The sequence below is a fragment of the Aquarana catesbeiana genome, linkage group LG02 (assembly GCF_042186555.1).
Source record: "Aquarana catesbeiana isolate 2022-GZ linkage group LG02, ASM4218655v1, whole genome shotgun sequence".
NCBI lineage: Eukaryota > Metazoa > Chordata > Amphibia > Anura > Ranidae > Aquarana > Aquarana catesbeiana.
In genome coordinates, this window is record NC_133325.1 from 592,680,818 (window position 1) to 592,695,733 (window position 14,916).

At 39.2% G+C, this 14,916-nt stretch overlaps 1 protein-coding gene across 4 annotated transcripts in view; it reads right to left on the reverse strand.

The window, feature by feature from the left end:
- Nucleotides 1-1,964: 1,964 nt before the first annotated feature.
- Nucleotides 1,965-14,916, reverse strand: part of KDM6A (lysine demethylase 6A) — a 249,491-nt gene continuing 236,539 nt past the window's right edge. For all 4 annotated transcript variants that reach the window (XM_073616273.1, XM_073616271.1, XM_073616272.1 and 1 more), the window contains 3 exons: nt 7,053-7,179; nt 6,770-6,940; nt 1,965-3,563 (listed from right to left, as the gene is read on the reverse strand). In XM_073616273.1, coding sequence (XP_073472374.1) covers nt 3,534-3,563; nt 6,770-6,940; nt 7,053-7,179 — 328 coding nt within the window. In that variant the 3' untranslated portion in view covers nt 1,965-3,533. The remainder of the gene's footprint in view (nt 3,564-6,769; nt 6,941-7,052; nt 7,180-14,916) is intronic.

Consider the following 14,916-nt stretch of genomic DNA (forward strand, 5'->3'; position numbering starts at 1 on the left):
CCCCATAATAGCTCTTACAGGAGAGAATTTCCCTTCCTAGGGGTAGATTTCCTCTCACTTCCTGTTGTCTGCCTCAGTTTGTAAGTCAGATGTTTGTAACTAGGGGACCCCCTGTATAGTGAATGCAGGGTCCTGGGTTTGGTAAAACTATGTATTCAGCAGTTAATGCAACCCCAAGTCTTTTTATAAAACATTATGGGGCGTAATTTTTTTTATATAAGCTAACAAAATTTTAGGTGAACCGTCATAAAACAGAGAAACAGGTGTACAGCGAACCCCTTTTTAAAAGTAGCCTCATGTATTTAGGGGAGATTTTAGGGTATCGTTGTTGACCTTCTCCTGAAGATTCTAGTTGCTTGGCTACAATATCGAGTCACTAACCCAGAACAAGCATGCAGCAACTCCTGAGCCATATATTAGCTTTGGGCCAGTTACATTATTATACAGGATTTATATAGCACTAACAGTTTGTGCAGCGCTTCACAATGTCACAATGTGGGGGGGGGGGGGGGGGGAGAGAGAGTACAATTACAGTAACTTTAAATAATTCCTTCTGTATTGTATCAGCTTAATAGCCAGGGAATTTGCATCAAAAAGATAAGTCAGAGATGGCAGTTTAAAATATTACCTTTCCTTTAAAGCAATTTGCTGTTTTCCCTAAGGGAAGTATGATAAGTTTTCTCTATGTCTATACTCTGAAAAAACTGAACCTTATTAGTGCAATACTCGGGTTTCAATAAAAACCTAGAGTAACTGAATTTTAGTTATACAACTATCTATAAATGTTTTAATTATCTTACAAGGGCAGAGCAAACCATTCTTTAAAAAAATCCTGACATGTTTTATGCATGGAGGATTTTGTACACTATACAAAACAAGCAAATACAGCTAGTAGATTACCATGCATGGGGTACAAAGTTAGGCAAGTGTACTCTTCAGTTGCCAATACAGAACATATAACACAAGTTTATTGTATGTACAAGATACACAGAAAATAGTGGGAAAGGTCAGGATACTGTACAGTAAAGCATGAAATGGGCAAAAGTGAAAAAAAAAAACAGAATGACCAGCAAATGATACAGAGGATGTAGAAATGTGTGAACTTGAATTTTTAAACTTGAGAATGTTTTGTCCACAGTGTTCAAACAACCTTAAAGTGTTACTAAACCCAGTAATATGAAAATAGTTCATAAGCTCCCCCACAGCTTATAAATATTTTTACAATAAAATACTGCCACTGTATACCTTTTTGGGTGATCTGTATACCACTGTTACATGATAAACTACAGAGTTTCTTCAGTGTTGACAGTTCAGGTAGGAGGAGATTTTCACTGCATCCTGTATACATGCCCACATGTGTGATGTCAATATCATGCGACCTGGCTAGCTCTGAGAACAACAATGTTCTCTCCAGCAAAAAAGACAACTGACCATGTGCAGGTCGGCTACCCTGCCTGTGTTAGCTGTCCTTCCCCAGATAGAAAGTGCAGGAGGGGGAGGATGTGTGCATACAGGATAAAACAGCCTTTTTACACAATGCAAAGGATTAACCTGTTAAGTTCCACAGTGAGAATAAGCATGCTATGCTGCATATACAGATTGATTTTACTGTTGTGGGTTTAGTAACACTAAGTGCTGAGTGACAAATGCACATAATATAGGGTTTACAATCAGCTCTGTGTATAAATGTATTTGCCGCAAAAATTGACAACTCTGAAAAGAACACTACACAACTTCTCAACATAAATTAAATTATGTTGTTTTATTTGGATTGCGGTTCAGGCTCAAAAATAAAGTCTAATTGTTTTTCAGTGGCATCTGGGAAAATGTATATATATATATATATATATATATATATATATATATATATATATATATATATATATATATATATATATATTTAATTACACCATAAGAGAATTTGAAAGCATAAGTGATGCACGAAAACCAATATTAAAAGAATATAAATTCTAGAATCAGGAGAACTTTATTACATATTTCTTTGGGATACACTGCATATTAAGCAAAAATAGGTACTTTTTAAAGAACTCTTTTCAACAGGTCATTGTTACCCGTTTCCTAGAATTTCCTGGGTTCTTTTGGAATGTCAGCCAATGTAGCATTCTGAAGTGCAGAGATAAATATCACCATCTTATGCCAGGAAATACAAAACAAGTCTAAGTTATTGGACAGCTATTTCATCATAGTTGACAGGGCTTAAATGTTTTGATTTATTGCATCTTTAACAATTAAAAAAAAAAAAATCTGAGGGACACCGCAGATTATAACGTACTATATATTTATAATAAAAAAACAAACAAAAACAGTTTTGTAAGCAATACTTACAGTAGACATCTTATCTACTAGTGATATAGACCTTATATAAAACGTAGTCGGCCTCCCACACAATAATTGATATCTATTTACATATATACACACACACGTGTATATATAAATATATATATTTATATATGTAGATCTGAACATGAATAAAAGACTAAGCACTGTACATTGATTCTGGTAAAATTCAAACAGAAAAAAAAAACGTTTTAAACATTAAACAGTTTTAATAAAAGTTTCTGTACAATGCTAAGCAGTTTTATTTACACATAGAAAATGTAACAGGAGTAGTGTTTCAAATGACAGAACTCCTTAAATTTCAATGGCAGGTAATCTGGAAAAAATAACAGCATTCCATTCACAAATATTTTCAAGCAATAAATATGTATTTATAAATAGTGTAAATTTACATCAAGATTAGAAACAAAAATCACAAATCTGAAGTTTATTCCTTAGTCTATGTGCAACCCATTTATCTTTGTGACTTGGCTGTTAGTTTTCTTTTTTATATATTTTTTCATACTTTTTTTTTGTTTTTATTTTTTTTTAGGAAACATAAATTGTAACCGTCATGGTTTTCAAAACAAAACAAATGAAAAACTGAAAGCTTTTTAAGAATTGAAAAAAAAAAAAAAAAAAACCCCAAAAAAATAAAACAAAAAAAAAAAACAAAAAAAAAACAAAAAAAAAAAAATCACATTTCACATTAAAAAATTGCCCAAAAGACATAAAAGTTCTAACTACTTTACAAAGACAACCAGCTAAGTTAGTACTTAAATCAAAACTGGAAAAGGGTGTGGGATAGAAATTAAACATTTTTAGTTAAACAGAAAAAGCGGAGAAAAACAAAAATTGTAAGGAAAAACCCTAAAGTGATTTTCAAGTCAGTAGTCTGTAAAATGTTGCCAGTTTTGTCAGATATATATATACAAAACGTGGATTTCTTCTTTAATGAATAGCTGGATCAGCATTATTTATAGTAAAGTCCTGGAATAGGAGAACATCTCCTGTCCAGTTGGTTGACACTCCGCACTTGGAAGGTTGCATAGACGCAGCTTTCAGCCAGCAGCCTTTATGGAACAGCTACCTAAAAAAATAAAAGGAAAAAAAAACTAAAAATAAAAACAGTGGTGCAGAACTGGGTTGCTTCCTGAATATCAGAAATGTCCGTATTTACTGTCCACAGAAAAATGTCAAGAAGATGGTGAAGGCATTGGAGGAGCCTGGGAAGAAAAAAAAAAAAAGAAAGTTTGTATTTCAAATCCAAGCATTTAAAATTAAAAACATGCATTCTAAAGCACTGCTCTATTCACCATATGCTACTACAAGTCGCCTAACACAGCAAGGCTTTATTAACACCTATGTATTATATCACTTGTCACGTGACAAGTGACGCAACGCTTCGGGCAGTGCATATGTGTCACTAAACGTTTTTTTCACTATCAGTACAAGTATATTATACTTGATATGATTTCTTCTTGAGTTTTGTGAAGGGTAAGGGCTCATGTTTTATTCTTGAACAGCGCACCATTTCTCTTATATATTATTTGTTTAGTGGTTGGCGTTTACCACAATAGTGGTTGCAGTTCTTTTGTTTTTTGCACATTTATTCTGTTTTATTTAACTGGCTTACCAGCGCATATGTAATTCTAAACTATTCACTTCTATCCCATAGTTTGTAGACGCTATAAGGTTCGAGTAAACTAATCAATATATGCTTATTGGAATTGAATTTACCTAAAACATGTAACAGAATACAAATTGGCCTAAATTTATGAAGAAATTAGATTTACATTATTTTTACTGGATAGGTTTTATAGCAGAAATAATTTTTTTTTTTTCAAAATTTTCGGTCTTGTTTTGTATATGGTGCAAAAAATAAAAACCGCAGCGGTGATCAAATACCACCGAAAGAAAGCTCTACTTGTGAAGAAAATGACAAATGTATTTAGGTACAGTGGTGCAAGACCATGCAATTGTCAGGTACAGTAACGTGCTGTATCGCAAAAAATGGCCTGGTCATAAAGGGGGGTAAATCCTCTGGAGGTCAAGTGGTTAAAGTCCTGTACATGTTCGCTAATGGCTAAAGTCCTACCTCAGAATTTGAGGTGTAAGCAGACTTCAGTCTTACGCAAACGTACAGTATCCTCTCCTGTAGTGAGACAGTGTAGTGAAACTGCTTACTGTAAAATTTCTCAGTATTTATTAGAAGCTGCAGCAAGACAAATAAAGCCTGACATTTCATGGCTGGTGAACATCCAGTATTAACTGGCTTTTTCCCCTTTTTGCTTGGATACTTTTTCCTGCTTAATCCAGTGTTCCACAGTGTAAGCAAGTTGTATAAGAATAGCAAAAATTAACCTGATTGTAAATGGATGCATGTATGGGAGTAAAAATACACCAACTAGCTTGTTTAGCTTGGAAGCAGACTCAGCCTACTGATGGGTGGATCCCAGATGTAGGAATCAGGTGAGACCTATTGAAATGACGAGTTATGTTGCAACGAAAGCACATGATATATTGTGAGTTAGGGGCCCAACCGATTTTACTATATAATCAATACAGTGCAACTAACAGTTCAGTGGATCATACAATGCATGTTCTCAATAACCTCATAAGGAAGAGAGCGATAGCCCAATATGGTTTTGTGTATGTGTCTTTAACCACTTCAGCCCCGGAAGAATTTACTACCTTCCTGACCAGACCACTTTTTACGTTACGGCACTGCGTCGCTTTAACTGACAATTGCGCAGTGGTGCGATGTTGCACCAAAACAAAATTGACGTCCTTTTTTTCCCCCACAAATAGAGTTTTCTTTTGGTGGTATTTGATCATCTCTGTGGTCTTTATTTTTTGCGCTATAAACAAAAAAAAGTGAAAATTTTGAGAGAAAAAAAGCTATTTTTTTACTTTTTGCTATAATAAATATCCCCCCCCAAAAAATTTTATATATATATATCTATATATGTATATAGATATACAGATATATATATATATATATATATATATATATATATATAGATATATAGTAAAAAAAACCTCTCAGTTTAGGCTATGTATTCTTCTACATATTTTTGGTAAACAAAAAAATCGTAATAAGCGTATATTGATTGGTTTGCGCAAAAGTTATGGATAGATTTATGTAATTTTTATTATTAATTTTTTTTTTTTAATTAGTAATAGCAGCAATCTGCGATTTTTTTATTGTGACTGCGACATTATGGCAGACACACTGGACACTATTTTGGGACCATTGTCATTTATACAGAAATCAGTACTATAAAAATGCACAGATTACTGTATAAATGACACTGGCAGGGAAGGGGTTAGACACTAGGGGCGATCAAGGGGTTAACTGTGTCCTAGGGAGTGATTCTAACTGTGGGGGAGATGGGCTACCACTGACATGACAGCGAGCACTGCTCCCGATGACAGGGAGCAGTAGATCCACGTCATGTCACTAGGCAGAACAGGGATATGCCGTGCTTACATAGGCATCTCCCCGTTCTGCCGCTTTGTGACACGATCGCGGGACACGGGCGGACACAATGCCGCGTCTTGAAAGGGACGTACAGGTACGCCCATTTGCGCAGCTGTGCCATTGTGCCAACGTATATTGTCGTGCACTGGTCAGCAAGCAGTTAAATGGCTTTAATGTGTATAAAAATAACACTTTTTTCTTTACAGAAGCTAGCTGATGCTTGGACACTATATTACTGATACATCTGAATGATTTCCCAATAGAAGTAGTGACATTTACACGATTACACTGAATACAAGCTTTGGCCAAACTTGTCATAGTGACCCAGTGATGACTAGGGATCTGCCTGGGTGAGTGGATATTTTCAGATCCAAGCCCAAAACTCATGTGAATGAGCCCAGCAGGAAGCTGTTGCTTTCAATGGGACAATCATCTGCAGCCTGCGCTTTCCCAAGCTGCGCGTTTACAAGGGGCGCGTGTATTTGCACAGATGTGGAATACCTGGGCCATAGTCGATTGGCCCAGAAAAGTGAGAGCTTCCTTGCAGGCTTCCTCACGTAGGTTTGAACTAGGATTCAAAAAACACACCCAAGCTCACTTCTAGTGATGACATAACTAGGTATAAACAAGGGTATGTGATGAAAATGGAAAATTTGATTTAAAAATATCATGAGCCCGTTTATAAAGGAGGGAGGGGGAAACCAGAGAAGGAATAATATAAGCAGATTATATTTCAGCTTTCACTAAACTGCATTGAAAACTCCTAATTCACATCAATCAAAGAAAAGGTTTCGCACAGAAAAAAAAAAAAAAACCTCTCCACTAAGAAAACTGAGCTTGGATTTACCTAGTATAAAGTAGTAGAAAATACTAGTAGAAAAATATCAAACGCAAAAAGTAAAATAATTTTAAACTTTTGTGCAATTACTACTGAAATAAAATACTTACTAATGTAAATAAATCATAAATTTGCATTAGTTCCTCAATTTTGTACTGTTCTAGCACCACAAAGTTTTCCAGATCTGGATTCGTTTTTCGTGCACAGTCATGGCAATGAACTATATAGGTCTTCCGAGAATTGCTTTCTTTTGTAATAAAAAGCAAATTGAGGACTTCCACCTGTAAACAAACCACAATTAGCAGTTACATAACAATCCATAAATTTTCTTTTTATCTAGGAAATAATAGAATAAAGTATAGATGTCTACTACTGAACTGATCAGTAACCAACCTCACAGATGTTACAGTAATGTGCAGGTTCCTCTTTTGTTCGTCCATGCCATAGAACCTCCTTGCCTGTGGCTATAAGAGCTTCTCTTAAAGCCTGGCACTGCTTCAATGTCCTCAGTAAGCAGTACCTAAATAAGACAACAAAACAATCTTTGACCTTTAAGAATATAAAAATGTACAAACAAAATTACAAAATCTGAGAGAAATGGCTGGGAACACTTAATATTCCTAACCATTAGTTACAAATATATATTATATATATATATATAAAAAAAAAAAAATAAGATTTCTACCTGTTTTAACTGTCTTCCAGCGATAAGATGACTCCGGGCTCTCAGCTCTCCCCATATGATATCTCCACTGGGCAGGGCCGAGATTCCCCTGCCAACGTCAGCCAGGGAGGAGAGCGGAGAGCCTGGAGTCATGTGATCGCTGGAAGACACTGTTAAAACAGGTAAAAATGTTTTTTTATTATAAAACATAGACACTAGGACACAGCTTTTTATGTGACAGAGGGGATGATATACAGATCAGTTAGTTTTGAAGCAGTAGGGTGAGGAGCAGATCAGCAATAGTGAGAGATGACAGGCAGGGAGGGAAGGGGGTGGAGGAGAGAAGGAGACACAGGAGAGCTGCAGATAGCAGCTTATGATGGAGGCACGTACACTGACAATGGTGCCAGGGCTCAGCAGCCCTGATATATTGTGGTCAGTGTACAGGGGAAAGTAGAAACTGGTAGGATCAGCCAGGTATTTCAGGTGATACAGGGGCCAAAATACACAGAACAATCACTGTGCTATATAACATGCTTTAACCACTTGCCGACCAGCTGCTGTTATTATACTGCGGCAAGTCAGCATGATCCTGTGAACCGTCATAGCTATAAGTCGGTCCCTTTAAGCGGGATAGCAGGCGTGCGCGGCACAGCGGGGGGTGCCGATGCTCAACAGGGATGTGTGTGTGTGTGTGTGTGTGTGTAAATACACACACATCCCAGTTCTGTGAGGAAAGGAGAGAGAGATCATGAGTTCCTACGAGCTGGGAACCACGATCTCATCTCCTATAGTCAGTCCCATCCCCTACAGAATACACACATAGAGAACACAGTTAACCCCTTGATCGCCCCCTAGTGTTAACAACTTCCCTGCCAGTGACATTTATACAGTAATCCGTGCATTTTTATAGGACTGATCGATGTATAATTGTCAATCGACCCAAAAATGTGTCAAAAGTGTCCGATGTGTCCGCCATAATGTCGCAGTCTCGATATAAATCGCAGTTCGCCACCATTACTAATAAAATATATATATATATATTTAAAAATGCCATAAATATATCCCTTATTTTGTAGACGCTGTAACTTTTGCGAAAAACAATCCATACATGCCTTTTGTGATTTTTATTACCAAAAATATGTAGAAGAATATAATAACGGCCTAAACTGAGGAAAAAATTAGTTAAAAAAAAAAAATTGGGGCCATTTATTACAGCAAAAAAGTACAAAATGTGTTTTTTTCCCCCCAAAATTGTCGCTTTTTTTGTCGATGGAGCAAAAAATAAAAACCACAGAGATGCTCAAATACCACCAAAAGAAAGCGATTTGTGGGGAAAAAAAAAGGCGTCAATTTTTTTTTGGGTACAGCGTCGCACGACCGCGGAAGTGTCAGTTAAAATGACGCAGTGCCGTATCGCAAAAAATGGCTTGGTCATTGAGCAGCCAATTCTTCCGGGGCTGAAGTGGTTAGTTAAAAGAACAGGATCTTGATTTTATTTTTTTTAAGTAAATGCTTTAATGCAGCTAAAATGAATACAAACATTTCTACACAGGCTATTTTATAATTAGAAACAGTATGCAAAGTGATTTAAATAACATGAAAAGCTACTGCAGCAAGACAGAGAAAACCAATCCGCAAAAAGAAAAAAAAAAAAAAAACTTTGGAAAGTTTATCATAAACCAAGATTTTATTTATCTTTTAAACAAAACTGTTGTTAAACTTTAAAGTGGATGTAAACCCACCACTCACCCAGTATAAACTAATGGCACAATATTAATCTCTGCACATATACATGACTCCTGCATGTACCCTTACTTTTCCTCTGTAACCCCCTTCAGCTGTAGGATCCCCGCAAACCTCTGGAATTGGTGGGCAGGAGGTGGAGACTGCCCACCAACCTCTACGCTCCCCTACTCTTTCTGCTGGCTTCCTGGGAGCTGACTGTACCATGAATATCCTCCTCAGCCACGCTGATCATGTGGATCACGCCCCATGATTAGTAACATCCAGTCAAAACTCAGGAAAGGCACCACATGACTTCAGCATCCCAACCATGCTGAGGTATGGAGCAGCCAATCCTGGGAGAGCTTGAGAAGAAAGGAGGGATGTGAAGCTGGAATCGTAGACACTCTGCTCTCATGCTCGTGCATGAGATAAATAAATAGGAGGTCAGTCACAGCAGTGGGGGATGTGGCGGTGTAAACTTATCTGTGTGTTTTTCTTTATCTTAGTAAAAAAAACACAAGAGGATTTTCCATCCACTTTAACCACTTGCCGACCAGTCGCTGTCATACTGCGGCAGGTTGTCTCTTTCCCGCGAATCGCCGTAGCTGTAAGTCGGCTCCTTTAAGAGCCATAGCCATTTTTGGACTCATGTTTATATCCTTAATTAAAGGTACACTGATTACACCATAACAACAGTTCTCTCAAAAAATGTGATTATTCATTTGGTTAGTGCAGCCCGATCCTGCATCCCAGCTCTTTGGAAGTCCTCTTCACCCCTCCCACTATAAAACAATGGTCCAACCGAATTTGTGACATAGAACATATGGAAAACCTCACTAGTTTCATAAAAGGCACATCTATAAAATTTCATAATATATGGTCCAACTAGCAGGTTTTCTCCCTTCCAGAAGATTACATCCAAATCTTGACCAACTCTTCCCCCTCCTATATGAAGAGTCATTAAAAAGGTAAAATAGATTTACATCCTCAGACACTTATATGGATGTCTTTTATATTAAGATCAATCATCAGGGAGGTACCTAACCTCCTTATCCTTTTCATGAAAAAGTTATATTATTTACTTTTTTTACTGTTATTTTACTTCATTGTTCCTTATATGCTCACAAGTCTTATGTTTATAATAATATCACAGAGTATATTGTTTGCCATAAATACCTCTTGTATGTTTTCATGATTTGTATTATCTAATAATTCTCAAATAAAAAGAAATTACATAAGAGCCATAGCAGGTGCATGCCCGCTGCACAGCGGGGGACCCGTGTGCATTGCTGGCGTCCGTGATGTCCGTCGGCCACCCGCAATCGCGGGAAAGAGCCAGAACGGGAATCTGTTAATGTAAACAGACAGATCCCCGTTGTGACAATCTATCTCCTCCAGTCAGTTCCATCCATTGACAGGTAGAAACACCTCCCAGGAACACATTTAACCCCTTGATCGCCCCCTAGTGTTAACCCCTTCCCTGCCATGACATTTACTTCTAGCACTGATCGCTGTATAAATGTCAATGGTACCAAAAATGTGTCAAGTGTTTGATCTGTCCACCGCAATCAGAGACCCTTCTAGGTGAAGTGACGGTCACAAAAAATAGGATTTTTATAACAGCTTACCTGTAAAATCCTTTTTTTTTTTAAGTACATCACGGGACACAGAGCCATAGTAATCACTATGTGGTTTATAGGCCACCTTCAGGTGCTGGACATTGGCACACCCTAAACAGGAAGTTGCCTCCCTATATAACACCCCTCCAATACAGGGAGTACCTCAGTTTTGTAGCAAAGCAATACACGTGTATACTAGAAAGAGGGGTGGGACTCACTGTGTTCCGTGATGTACTTCAAAAGAAAAGGATTTTACAGGTTAGCTGTTATAAAAATCCTATTTTCTTTAAATCGTACATCACGGGACACAGAGCCATAGTAATCACTATGTGGGATGTCCCATAGCAATGCCAACTGAGGGGAGGGAGACACAACAGAATTAGGGCAACATAAGACTAGAGAAGTTATACTGCTGCACACTATGCCCAAAGGCGATATCCTCATGCCTTTTTACATCCACCTGATAGAATCTGGTAAGTGTATGGATTGATGACCAAGTTGCGGCCTTGCAGATTTGAGCCATGGAGGCTTAGTGATGCACTGCCCACGGAGCACTAACAGCCCTAGAGGAGTGCGTTTTGATTGAGAGGGTGGAATCTACCTCTTTAAACCATAAGTTTGAACAATTACTTGTTGAATCCATTTAGAACTAGTAGACTTCGATTCTGCCTGTCCTCATTTAGGACCTTCAGGCAATACGAACAAACGTCCGTTTTCCGAATCTGATCAGTCGCCTTTAAGTAGACTTTGACTGCTCTCACCACATCAGGAGAATGTAGTGATTTTTCTTCCATAGAACAGGGTTCTGGAAAAAAAAAAAGAAGGTAGAACAATATCCTGGTTTAGATAAAAACCTGATACCTTTGGTAAAAAGTTAGGAGGAGGACGCAATACTACCTTATCCTTGTGAAAAATAATAATATGGCTGTTTACAAGAAAGAGCAGCCAACTCTGATACCCTGTTACCAGAAAAACTAGTTTCCTTGTCAAAAAAAGGACCAAGGGAATATGTTGTATCGACTAAAAAAAAAAAAAAAAATCTGTTTTTGTAATGCTGACAGAACCAAATTCAAGTCCCAAGGATTCAGGGGTGACCTAACCAGAGGATTAAGCCACGTTACTACCTGAATAAAGCTACGAACCAGAGAATGCGAAGCAAGTGGTCATTGAAAAAAATACTGATAAGGCCGAGTCCTGTCCTTTGAAAGTACTCAAGGCCAGCTTTATTTCTATCCCCATCTGCAGAAGGTCAAGGATTCCACCTATGACCTAATTCCTGGGGTGCTAACCCCTGGTTTCATTCCAGGAGACATATGATTTCCAGACTCCATAATATATGATTATGGAGGCAGGCTTCCTTGCATTAACCAAGGTAGGTACCACAAAACCTGACAGCCCACGTTTCCTCAGAATGTGGGTCTCAATAGTCAAACCGTTAAATTTAGCGTTTGAAAGGTAAGATGGAATACTGGACCTTGCAAGAGAAGGTCTAGACGTGGTGGTAGGGTCCATGGGACCCCTACCACCAACCTTACGATCTCTGCATACCAAGATCTTCTGGGCCACAAGAATCACCAACTTTCCTTCCTGCTTGATCCTGCAAAGTCGTGGATGCAGGCAGAAAAGGAGGGAATGCATAAAACAGTCAAACTGATTCCACGGGAACACCAAGGCCCCTGTTACGCATGCTAATGGATCCTTTGTTTTTAACACTGACAATCTCTTTGTTGAACCTGGACGCAAAACAGATTTACATCTGGAATCCCCCAACTTTGACCTATTGTCAGAAGATATCGGGGTGAAGGAACAATTCTCCCGGAACAACTGCTGGCGACTCAAATAGACTGCCTGCCAATTTTCTATACCTAGAATGAAAAACTGCAACAGGATAGGATATATTTCACCTTTCTCTGGGCGGTGGAGGTATGCACCCTTGACATCGATTGACGTAAAAAGTTCTCCTCCTTGTAAGATGGAGACAACTGATTGGATAGACTCCATGCGAAAAAGAGCAGATATTCAGGAACCAGTTTAGATTCTTGAGATCCAGAATGGGTTTGACATCTCCATTCGATTTTGCCGTAAAAAAAGGTTTGAATAAAACCTCAACTCCAGCTCTTTCATGGGGATCAGCATGACCTCTCTTTGCTAAAGGATGGTCCAATGCTAGAAATAGACTTTTTTCTCTGGATCTTTAGGAACATTTGATCTGAGAAAAAGAGGAGACGGGAACTCTTGAACCCCCAGATTGTACTCTAGAGCTACTGAAGAAGACTCCCATCTGTCTCAACATTTTTTCTGACAGACCCTTGAGGACTGCAGAAGTCTTTCCCACCTAGCGAGCGGGGACACTCCCTCATAAGGAAGCTTTAGTATCTTGTTTGTAGGTTTCTTTTGTTCCTGAGGAACTGCAAACATTCCATGGTCCCTGAAGGCTCACTCTGACCACCAACCCCCCTTCAGGGGAGGATGCCATTGTAGAGATAGGTTTTAGGCTTTCAGAGCTTGAGGGAGATCCCGTTAACCCTCTTTTGGGGCGTTTCTAGCCCCCCTTGCGAACATAGCCCGATGCACAAAAGCAGAGGTATTACCAGAAGGATCGCATCCACTGCTTGAGCAATAAAACAGCTGCTATTAATGCTCAGCCTGATGCGAATAGTAAATGTGTCAAAATAGGAATGCCTGCATCACCAAACCTTTTTCATGCCCCTCTTCGCTCTTAAGTCCCTGCGACAACTTGCAGCCAGCATAAATGGAGTTTTTAAAACATACTCCCATGCTGGACGTTGCAGGACACCAACGCCGCGCTAAGCCCCGCCTCCTCCTTGCATCGCTCCCCCTCTTTTTCAAAAGAGAGCTTTCCCGCGCAAGCGCGGGCCTCCATTCTGACGGGATTGGCTTGTGTGTGAGGGAGGGATACGAGGAGGAAACCTGAGAACCGCCGCCGTGCAGGGTGGAAGCTTTAGCTCTCCCCTTCCCGTGAAGAGGAAGAGAGCTTAGCCCAGGTGGTGGGTGTCTGGTGGAAGCAAAAACCCCCCCAAACTCGCCGGAGGAAAAGAGCCTGCTGCTTCCTGACACAGCATGATGCGAGGAAAGCATGAGAAGGTACGTGCTCCATACAACCCCCAGTGGTGACACTTAGGCATGACAACATTTATTTTTTTTTTAAAGTAGACATTTCATAAGAAAGATTAAAAAATTTCTTAGAAAAACCACTTACCTTTTCCGCCACAGGGTTTTCTGTGGTAAAACCAACAGACCCAATCTTCACCTTCGCAGTGGCGTTAAACCTTCAGGAACCGGGGACCCTCTGGGAACCCACACTCCTGGACCTGTAATAGCACCCCGCCAGTAAAACTTTATGGCTTAAAATACCAAAGTACTGGATCCCGGGGTCCAGCGCTCTAAAAAAAGAAGCGTTACAGGCAAAACCTTGTTTCTTCCGCCACGAGGCTCGGGTACCATTCAATTTGACCTAATAGACACTTGGAATGGATCTGGCTGCATAGCTAGCCCCAGCAAGGATTGCTCCAGTGGAGCTCAGCACAGCACATCTTCACTCCTGACCAACACCTTAGACACTGGCGAAAAAAATTAGGTACTCCCGGTATGGGAGGGGTTATATAGGGAACTTCCTGTTTAGGGTGTGCCAGTGTCCAGCACCTGAAGGTGGCCTATAACCCACAGTTATTACTATGGCTCTGTGTCCCGTGATGTACGATTAAAGAAAATGCTACCTTATGAGATAAAGTCATAGAATCGGATGCCGAGACAGGTGTTAGAGCCAGATCTTGCTTCAGTACAAGGGATGCATCATCACTAAGGTTGAATGTCGTGTTGGCCGTGGGCAGAGTGAACATTTGCTGTGATTTTGCATTGATTCCCTTTTGCTTTGTCTCTGCCACAGCTATAATTTAGGGTGTACAACTGTGGGGTACCCATGGAAAAGGATGCAGAATAAAGAGCAAGTATGTCCATAAGGAGTATGCGGTAATCCAGGTGTAGACCGACAATCCTGTAGCGAATGCCTTATGATGAAAGGGCAGGAGGAAGCGCTTGAGGAACTTACAAGGGCTCTAGGTTGAAATGGTGGTAAAAACCTGCAACCAGTGTTGTAATGTAACAACAATAACTAAGCTTTAAGTGGTTCAGTTTTAGCAATAAGTTTGAAGAGTATACACTGAGAAGTGAATATATTCCAAACTTTTTTTTTTTACAATAATTGTCAGATACAGGGTGATGTAGT